The 10,962-nt window shown below is 32.2% G+C and overlaps 1 protein-coding gene across 1 annotated transcript; it reads left to right on the forward strand.

The window, feature by feature from the left end:
* The first annotated feature begins 1,064 nt into the window (after positions 1 to 1,064).
* Positions 1,065 to 1,976, forward strand: LOC110634296 (uncharacterized). The gene is made up of 2 exons (XM_058128523.1): positions 1,065 to 1,554; positions 1,660 to 1,976. The coding sequence occupies exons 1-2, from the start codon at positions 1,065 to 1,067 to the stop codon at positions 1,974 to 1,976; spliced, it is 807 nt and encodes a 268-aa protein (XP_057984506.1).
* The last annotated feature ends 8,986 nt before the right edge of the window (positions 1,977 to 10,962 follow it).

Genomic DNA, 10,962 nt, shown 5'->3' on the forward strand with positions numbered 1-10,962 from the left:
ATTTGATCATGCAATGTGTGACAACTACCAGATTCTCTATATTGATAAATGGTGCTCTTACTCCTTCTTTCACTCCAACTAGAGGCTTGCGGCAAGGAGACCCCCTCTCCCCATATCTTTTCCTCTTCATTTCTCAAGCTCTCTCATGTTTAATATCAAAGGCAAAAGAAGAAGGCCTGTTGAAAGGAGTTAAATTATCTTGAGCCTCTCCGGTAATCACCAACACTTTATTTGCAGATGAGACTTTATTATTTGGAAGAGCGACTTGGAAATAAGCTTTCACTCTTTATGACATTGTTTCTAAATACACAGAAGCTACAGGCCAGAGAGTGAATTTCCATAAATCCAGTATTTTCTTTAGCAAGCATATTCCTTCAAACCTTAAGAGGAGAATTCTTAGATTCTTTAATATGCGAGAAATGGCCATTGAAGACAGATATCTAGGCTTGCCTTCTTTTTGGGGTCATTCAAAAATCCGAGCTTTAAACTTTGTGAAGGAGAAGGTGATTGCCAAAACTCAAGCTTGGAAGCAAAAGCTTCTTTCCCAGCTAGAAGAGAGACTTTGATTAAAGTTGTCCTTTGTGCTATCCCTACCTATTCAATGAGTATCCTTAATTTCCCTATAGGCTTCTGCAACCAGTTAAATAGGGTAGTATCAAATTTTTAGTGGGGAAAGGTAAATGATGAAAGAAAGATGCATTGGGTGAGTTGGGCAAAGGCTTCCTATCCAAAATCTCAAGGAGGAATGGGATTTAGAGATTTTAAACTTTTCAATTTGGCTTATTTGGCCAAGCAATTTTGGAGATTGTTGAAAAATCCTTCTAGTCTTTGGGCGAGAGTTATAAAGGGCTTATACATCCCCTATTCTTCTTTATGGTCAGCTCCGGCAGCTTCTCGAGGCTCTTAGGTTTGGTAAAGCCTATTAGCAGACCGTGAAGTTTTGAAAGAAGGGATTCGATTTAATAGCTGACGGTAGACAAACTCGCATTTGGGAGGACCCTTGGGTTCCTTGTTTTCCAAATTTTAGAGTCCAAAGACCTACTAATTGCCCTCCCTACATTAATATGGTAGCTGATCTCATTGATCAAACCATTATTCAGTGGAAATCTCCTCTTCTATCATCTCTCTTTAATGAAGCAGATGCTTGTATGATAGGCTCTATTCCTATTGCTCCTTTAGGTAATGAAGACTCCTTAGTGTGGCACTTTGATAACTCAGGCTTATATTCTGTCAGGTCGGGCTATAGATTTTTGGTGAGCAAGAACGATCTTATGAATAATTCTCGCCCACAACAATCAATAAACATTCCAGGAAAGTATTGGAAATCCATTTGGAGTTTAAAGGTGCAGCCAAAAATTCAGGTCTTTTTTTGGAAAGCTATGCGGAATGCCTTACCAGTTCGTGAGAACCTTGCAAAACGATCTGTTCCCATTCACCCCTCCTGCCCTATCTGTAACGCAGATATTGAGACCATTGAACATATGCTCTTTTGGTGCGATCATGCTAGAGCTACGTGGTTTTTAAGTCCTTGTGCTTATAGACCAAATCCTATTGGTTTTGCATCCTTTACGCAATGGTGGACATCAATTGTTGAGGAATTCCACGGCGTTTCATTTGTGTTAGACTTAATAGCAATTACTTGCTGGATCATTTGAAAAGATCGTAACAAAGCTATTTTCGAGAACTACCAATTAAATCCTCGAGAATCAGCTCTTCGTATTCATGCTAGCCTCTTGGAATTGGAGCAAGCCCTGACTATCAGGATTTCTCCAATCCTTGAAACCTTTCCTCCCTCTTCTACAGTTTCTTGGATTCCCTCACCCCAAGGAGTTTTGAAATTAAATTCTGATGTTGCTTGGAAGGATAATTGTCAGGTGGCTTCTATTGTAGTAGTGGTGAGAAATTTCAAAGGTGAGATCATTGATGGGGTAACAAAGCAAGTTATTCGAGCTAACCCTCTAGCTGGAGAAGTGTAGGCTCTCTTAGAAGCAGTTTTGCTGGCTAAGAACATTGGTGCTACGTCAGTCATCTTTGAATCAGACTCAACTTTGCTCATTTCAGCTTTATCTGATCCTTTATTCACAAATTGGCATATTCAAGCTTCAGTTGTAGCAATTAAAAATATCACCACTTGTTTTAGAGAAGTGCAATTCTCTTTTATTAAAAGGCAAGCAAATAGAGCAGCGGATTGTGTAGCAAAACTTTTGTTTAAGAATTCATTGCCTTGTAATTGGATTTGTAATTTGCCATCAGAATTATGCTCTATATTGTCTGCTGATGCCCTTGGGGCTAGTTAATGCAAAGGTTTGCTTTTCAAAAAAATTTATCCCAAAAAAAATTATAAAAGTCAATAATTTGTTCAAATAATAGGTGGAACGGCTTTTTGATCAATCACCATAATTTGATTCTGGTGATTAACATTTAGAAAATAATTTTAAATAATTAACTTAAGCATGGAAAGTGCATTTTAGACTTACTAAAAAGCATAAATTAATACCCAAATGAGAGCTACCTTTCCTTATCAATTAAGGTTTCACTCTAATATGTAATATTTCAGGATGATTTATTCTAAATGCATTAGGTTGATGGGAGAGAATGAGTTTTCGTTTGAAGAGAAGACTTAGTCTTAGTGTGCAAAACTTCACCAAAAATACTCTAATTGTATAATAATAATAATAATAATAATAATAATAATAATAATAATAATTAATTAATTGAAATACCTGTAAATATGATTTAGATGTCATAGTTATAAATAAAATTCTATCAAAAAAATTATAAATAAAAGAAAATTCAACAAATCAATTGATAGTCATGTATAAACTTCATATTCATTACTTACCTTAAATGAATTGAGTCGATGGGGAGAGCGTACCTTTAGAATTGTCTGAAGATGAAATTTGATTTTGGTGCATGAAAACTTGGCTGAAGATACTTTGATCGTAAATAACAAAAAATATATATATATAAACTAATTGAGATAACTATAAATTTGATTTTGATATTGTAATGTCCTGAAAATTTTTAAAATTTAATAAATTATATAAATAATTATTTTAATATTATTTTTATTTCTTTTAAATATATTTATAAAAATTGATTCAAAAACTTCAATTTTAAATTAAATGATTATTTTCTAAAGTTAAATGTTATATTCATAATTATTATTATTATCATAGTACTTATGTAGTTATTTTTATTAAAAAGAATGAATATTAGATATTGTGAATTATATTATTATTAGTGTTGTTTTATTTAAAATATTGTTTTAAGGGAATTTAAATAGGATGGACTTAATTGAAAAGTATTTTGAACTTGATTGTAAAATCATGAAAAGTTCAGGGATTAAAAAATAATTAAAAGTTAAAAAAAAACTTCGAATTTTGAAAACCAACAGCAGCCCCCTTCCCCCCCTCCCCCCATCCCCAAAAAAAAAAATCTCTCTCTGTTCCTCCCGCATCTCTCTCTCTCCGTTCACTGTCCTCCGGCTAGACCAAGTGGTGAATAATTGCCGATGAACCTTTAGTGACCATCAGCAGCACCGGCGCAAGCTCATTGGGTGGTGAACAACGACAGCCGGTGTGCCTTTCTGGGGAAACGAGCAAGGGAGAGTTGAACGGTTTTTCACCATTTTCTGTCAATTCTAACGTCAGATTGGAGCCAAACCACGGAAGTATGACTCCTCTTTGCTAGGCTACTAGATCCAACCAACCCCACTCCATATCGTCGCCAGAATTCGGCAAATCAAGGAGAGAGAAATAGAAACTTCTAGGGCCGATTTCGGCCAATCCAACGGTCAGATTAGTGATCCGAGACCACTTATGGATTTAGAGCAACAAAACCTTCGAAATGGGATCAACCTCGCTCCGATTGGACACCATTTGGAAAAGGCAATATCCCTTGGTGGACTTTTGAGTTTTTCAATACCCATAAATAAAATATAATTATATGATGATTATTAACAATTTATGGATTTTGTTTAGATGCAATCAGATTGGCTATAGCTCACGGGCACTCCGGATCGAGTTTTCATGCTGAGCCGACCACTTGACAGGCTGTCTTGGAAGGTAGTCATGTTTATAGTTGTTTCTAGCATTTTTAGACATTCCGGACATGTTCCAGATAGCAGAATTTGTAAAGGTAATCCCTAACTCAAATTGTGTGGTTTTTACCTCTAGCTAGTTAAGTTTGTAAAATATTCTTTGTTGAGTAAAATTAAGTAAAATGAATTTAGTTAATACAAGGATGAGGTAAAGGACATCCAAGAATATTTTTGTAATTTTTTAAATATTGAAAATAATTATTTGGATTTTAGAAAAGTTAGAGACCCAAGCTGGAATTTGGATTATTAAACTTAGGTTAGGTTCTTGTAGGTCCCGGATGGACTTGTATTGTTGTTATTGTAGGCCTGAGGCCTTGTGTGTTATTTTCTGCTGAGTTTTCTTGCAGGGGTTGGGTCTAGTTATAGGGGAGACTCTGTTGAAATTTCAACAAGACCTTAGGATTTATTCTTACTTCTGTAAATTAGATCAATTAGTTAATTCTATCAGTATTTTGATAGAGGTTAGTATATCTGTATAGAAGATTTGGCCAGCCATCTTCTCCTTCTAGCCGGACCCGCTACAGTCGAGTTAACTAGTTTGTGAGTTGGATATTAATTATTTTTATAATTTCAATATTATTTATAGTTTTGATATGCTCATACATTTTATAAATATATTTACATAGTTAAATAAATTAGGAGCATTCTTATTGTTGCATATTTAATTATTGTTAAATTACTCGTGTTTGCCACCTTGAGAACAATTTGGAGCTCTATATGTGTTATATATGGCATATGATTTATATGGATTGGATGGGTAGTCGGTTTGAGTTAGTCTCACTGAAATTTGGTCTTATAGATATGGAAAGTAGGGGTGAGGCACAACTTTGAGTTGATCTCGCAGGTTCCTACACTTGGATTTGAGCGAAAATCTGGCTTGAGTTGAGCTCGCTGATAGGGGTGTGCAAATGGTCGGTTCGGTTTCGAACCGAACCGAACTGATAAAATCGAAAATCGAAAATTGAAAATTTTAAAAACCGAACCGAACCGATTGATAAGAGAAAACCGAACCGAATCGAACCGATAAATTTCGGTTCGGTTCTGTTTTAAAACCGATCAAACCGAAATTTATAAAATTTCATATTTTTAACATTAAATCTAAATAATAAAAACATAAAAACAAAAAAAATTAGAAATCAAAACTCAAAAATCTTTAGGTTCGGTTCGGTTTTCTTTGATTTTGGTTCGGTTCGATTCGGTTCGATTCAATTTGATTCTATTTTTTTTATTTCCTATATATATTAATAATTTCGGTTCGGTTCGATTTTTTTGATTTTTTTATGAAAATAACCGAACCGAACCGATTAACCGAAATTATCAAAATTATAAACCGAACCGAACCGATTAAATTTTAAAACCGAACCGATTGAACCGAATTAATCGGTTCAGTTCGGTTTTTCGGTTTAAACCGAAAACTGCACACCCCTACTCGCTGATAGGATTTGGATTGAGGGAGCTATATAGAGGATCAAGTCCCATATATTATGCAATCATGTGATACACTGGATGCGTGAATAGTTTCAAATTATTTTCTCGTACAAGTATTAGATGAATTATTTATTTTATGTGTTGGATATCACACCTTACCCCTCTGTAAGGCATAACATGATCCCATAATATACCTAATGAATTACCGAACTTTACCTACCGATAACCCATTAAATACAATATAAGGGATTTTAAACAAATTAAATTCATTTTAAGATGTAAAGTGATGTTAAATCATTATTAAAAAGCCATTGATTGGAGTTTAGGTCACAAGTAGAATTTTGATTTATTCGACATATTGAAAATTTTATAAAAATTTCGACAGAGTGCCGACTGTAATTTGAGAAAATAATTCTTCAAAACTTGTTAAAAACACTCCCAATACTTTTCACAACCACAACTCCAGCAATTTTCAATACAATTCAACACATGTTCAATAAACCTAATTGTCATTTAATTTAATTAAATTTACATACAAAAGTCTCAAATGATAGAAAAGGAAAACCAAAAATATTATTAATACAACTTTAAGGTACAACTGCTCATAAAGTTCTACAATACATATTAACAAGTAATTTACACCAAAATAAATCTACAAGGGTATAAAATTTTATACTCTCACAAGATTCACAACAAGATCCCTTCACTGCAGCTAAAAGCAGCTCACTCTGCTGCCTTATCTTTCCCCCTGTCTGCGACAGTAAGAAAAAGCCATCTCTGAGTACTATACTTAGTGGTGCACAATAAAAAAAAAATTAAGTTGTTGAATATAAAAGCATACATCGATAAACAAATATTTAAACTCTTTCAAAATCACATTTCATGAAATTAATGTCAACTTTTATAATGCCATTTTATCAAAATAATTTATAAATCATAGTGTTACCAATTAATAACATAACTTAGGTCATGACACAAGATTTCCAATCAATGTCGTGTCGTACACCACGACAAAGTAAACTCAACCCCAGTAATCAAAATCAATGAGGGAGGTGGCTAGCTAGCTGTATGAGTACTCATCCAATCTCAACCTCAAACTAACAAGCCAAAGAGGGAGGAACATAGTCAATCTCAACCCCATAAATGGAGGAGAAACACAGTGATATTGCCATGTCAAGTGTGAATCCAAAACCAAATTCAAAATCATATTGCTCAAACATTTCATGCAAAGCTCTAAGCAATTTTTATTCTAAATTTTCATTTACAAAGTAGGCAACACAATATTTCTCAAAGCCATAATAAACACAAATTATTCACAATACATATTCAAATAAATTTTCAAGTAGGAAACAAGAAGTTAAAAATTATTGTGCGCAAACCTCGTATATTAGCTTTTCCTTAATTTGCTCCCGTCTATTTCCTTCTTCGGAAGGCTCCTTTCCCACTGAAACACAAAATTAAGGTGTTTGAAGATTTATTCAAATTATTTCTAACAATAAGTCCAACAATTGAATTTTTATATACTAATTTCACTTTTAAGGTTTCATAAGTCAAGTTCTTTATGTTTTTTTATTATGGTGATTACTATTTATTTGACTAATTAGATAAAATATTGACTTTTTCATACTTAATAGATATACTAATTCTAATTACACTCACATACCACATTTTGGGTTACAATTTTGTTGGCATTGATTGTCAATTAAAATTCAAAACTCCCTAAGAGAAATTCCAAAGTTTTAGTTTTAGTCACTTGGGTTTACTATTCCATTGGACCTATCTGCAGTGGAAATTTAGCCAATTTTTCTCCATCAAAGTTGTTCCTTAATGTATCTAGTTTAATTTCCCTTTTGAATTACTCCATTTGGAGTTTTGTAGCTTAAGTTATGTCATTTTTACCAAGGTTAATCGGATTTGTCAAAACCCAGAAATTCTGAGCAAATTTAGGTCTGGCAGATTTTGTGACCTAAGTTTGGTTGGCAATTTAACTAGGTTATAATCAGAATTTGGATTTGTATTCTTCATGAAAGTTGTTCTAATATGTTTAAGCTTTCCAATGGTATAAAAATCATGTCATTTAGACCTTTTTGCACCAAGTTATGACCATTTGAATATGTACTATTCATATAATCAGTTTTGTCCAATGGTAGGGTACCTAATCCGGATTTAACCAAATTTTACACCAATTTGTGGTCAGTTTTAAGGCAAGGTTTCTACATGAAAATTGTTGCTTTGAGTCTTAATTTTCATCTTTAATTGGCTTCACACTAATTGGAGCAATATAATTTCAGTTATAGCATTTGAGTGGGCAAGGGTCAAGCTGTCTAGATTTGGACATTACCATATTCACACTTCAATTCAATTCCATGCATTCAATCACACTTATAAGCACACCAATTGATCAATTTAAGTATCAATAATGTCAATTGGGCATCAATTCACCAAAATCCCCAAATTTCCCCAAATTTTTCAATTGTCAAGAATCCTAATTTCCAATTGCTTAATTCATGTAATTGCACTACACTAATCAAATCCAACACTTCATAACTATCATAAAATATGTTTAATACCATCAAACCCTAATCCTTCTCAAGGTGGCCTAATTCCATACAACATTCTTCATGCATGATTTTTCACTTTTCCAAGAAATTTTCACTAACATAACACCATTTCCATAAGCATAAACCATTTTAAATAAGAAGAGAGAGAATTACTTGAATTGACTAATTTCAAAGCTTCAATTTCTTCAAGTTTTCCCCTTCCTCTTACTTCCAATCTCACTACTAAGACTTAAAATAAATTTTTCTCTCAAGAAGCTATGGAAATTATAGGGAAATTTTGATGATTTTAGAGCTTGAAGTGCTCTTTAATGGAGGAAAGAAGAGAGGAAAGAGAGAGAGAGAGAGAGAGAGAGAGAGAGAGAGAGAGGCCAGCCCTTAGGAAGGAAGAAGATGATTTTTGGTCCTTTTAAAATTTTGTCTTATTTTCTCTTATAATTATTCCCCAAATTTTCAATAATTAAAATTATAAATTTATGAGGTCATGCATGATGTCATAAAACTTTTAATTTTTGAATTTCTTTTCTTTTGTTTCCTTTTCTTCCATTCACCTCTTCAATTTAAATCTATTTTTCATAATTTTAATTTCCTACATTTTAATGGACATTTAGGCCAAGAGTCATCTCTAAGGATGAATTGACCATATTGCCCTTTATCGGTCTAATTCGTTTTTCCAATAACACTAGATTGCTTTCTGAACTCTGATTCAATTATTTGAACTGGTTCTTGATTACTTGCTATGGTTTTCACATTTCCACTAACTTCGCAATTATCCCTAGGCCTGAGGTGTCACAGGATCCCACACGAAATTAGGGCAGCAACTGAGTTCGTAGCCACTTCCCATTTTGGTCACCCATCACCGAGACATCGGCTCATTTAACTGATCATACTTTATTTTTCTTATTTCCATTTTACTTTCATATAATTTTTATTAATTTTTATTTATGGCTTTTTTTTAGATGATTTAAACAAAATTCTAGATATTCTGACTGTCCGGACAGAAATTAGTCACGGGAACAGTAGAATGTATAGACTACTTAATATAGGGGTGTTACATTGGATGTGCATTTTATGGTAGCATTGCATTAGTTTTAGGTAATTGTAGAAATTGCATTTGTAATTAACATCAAACTCACTGAGTCGAATACTAACTCTTGTTTAATAATTTCTTTTTCAAGTTGCAGGAGTAATTTTCTTCAGAGTATAACCTGTATTTTTCTTACAAGGTACAATACTGTTAATTAAAATTTTTTATTTATTTATTAGTTTATTTAATTATTTATTTTATTCTTAAAACTTTGCTACGACACTATTTTATAAATATATGATATTAACTAATGGTATTATATGATCTATACATGTTGGGTATCAGGGTTGAGCTAGACTCTCTTAGTTATGAATTTCATAAGTTATTGAGTTGAGTTGCCTAATTTTGATTTATGATATTTTATTTTTATTCTAGATGTTGGGCATTAAATTTAGGGTTAGTTATGGGTTTGAGAGCAATAAGGCTTATTAAGGATATCGAAGATTTTATGCTGGCCCAAATCCTAGTATCAATCCAGCTTATAAAGTTAGGTCGTGGCAAATAATATATATATATATATATCAAAAAGTTATAAATAAAAGAAAAATAAATTGATAGTCATATATAACCTTCATATTCATATATAAACATCTTAAAAATACTGTGATTTCATTTATTTCTCTTAATAATGCTCGATAATTAATACCATCTACCATGGATTTGACAATTTGCACAAGTGGCGAGCCAAGGTAGGTGTCTCAGCGAAGGCGATGCAAGGAAGGACTACAATCACCTAGACATTTTCTTCTTTGATAGGTGTGGAATTTTGAGAATCAATTGGGAGGTAGGCAATTAGAAATTTCCCCAACACATGCAGCAGGGAGTCCAAGACATGACCAAGACCCACAATCATGTCAACTTTGGACACCCAACATCCACGTTTTCTGCAATAACTTGGGAAATAAACTATCCCCAAATAAAGAAAAGGAAGGCTCAAGAAGAGAGAAATTAAGCACATTATGGGGTAAATACCATGTATATTAATATTGCCATTGATAACTGTTAAGAGTCTGAAATTCAAATAAAGATTGTTTACCTCTGGGGAAGTTCTCAGTTTTGTTAGCAGCCATACATATGCTAGATGTGGGAGGTTTGACTCAACTCCTTAATATAATTTAAGTGTTTAATTAAAAATTATTTATAATCCATTTGAATTTTCATAAGCCTTTCAATGATTTGATTATAATATATTCAATTCAAAATTAATCGATTTAATTTGATCTAATAATTCATACTTTGACTTGAGATTTGTTTTTAAAAAAAAAAAATTTAATTACTTAAAACGACTTATAAATTGAGTAAATTTTAATTTGAAATTCTTAATTTATATAATAATGTGTGATTATTCATGATCATTTTGTTTGATTTGTTGGATGATCATCGACATAATTATAAAATAAGAAGAATGAATCAACCAAATCATCTTATTTGGAGTATTCAATCATAAAATATTTTTTGACAGTGGAAAATAAATTATTATTTTTGAGGGAAATGACCCCTCTTAAAAAAAAAAAAAAACACACAATGGTCACTAATAAATTATTTTTTAAATATTATTTATCACGTCTAAATAATAATAATAATAATAATAATAATAATAATAATAATAATAATAATAATTATTATTATTATTATTATTATTATTATTACAGAAATCATGGAAGACCAAAATAATCCAAAGTGTTTGGCTTATAAAAAAAATTACAAATGGAAATAATAATTACAAATAAAATAGCCTCAATTTGAATGTTTATGATTGGGGGATCGACGGTCCTAAGGGCAACATT

Source organism: Hevea brasiliensis, chromosome 1 (genome assembly GCF_030052815.1).
Source record: "Hevea brasiliensis isolate MT/VB/25A 57/8 chromosome 1, ASM3005281v1, whole genome shotgun sequence".
NCBI lineage: Eukaryota > Viridiplantae > Streptophyta > Magnoliopsida > Malpighiales > Euphorbiaceae > Hevea > Hevea brasiliensis.

Coding starts and splice junctions, on each gene's coding strand:
- LOC110634296 (XM_058128523.1), top strand. CDS start 1,065: ATGGTAGCTGATCTCATTGATCAAACCATTATTCAGTGGAAATCTCCT. Junction 1,555..1,659: donor TTATAGACCAAATCCTATTG/GTTTTGCATCCT, acceptor TCATTTGAAAAG/ATCGTAACAAAGCTATTTTC.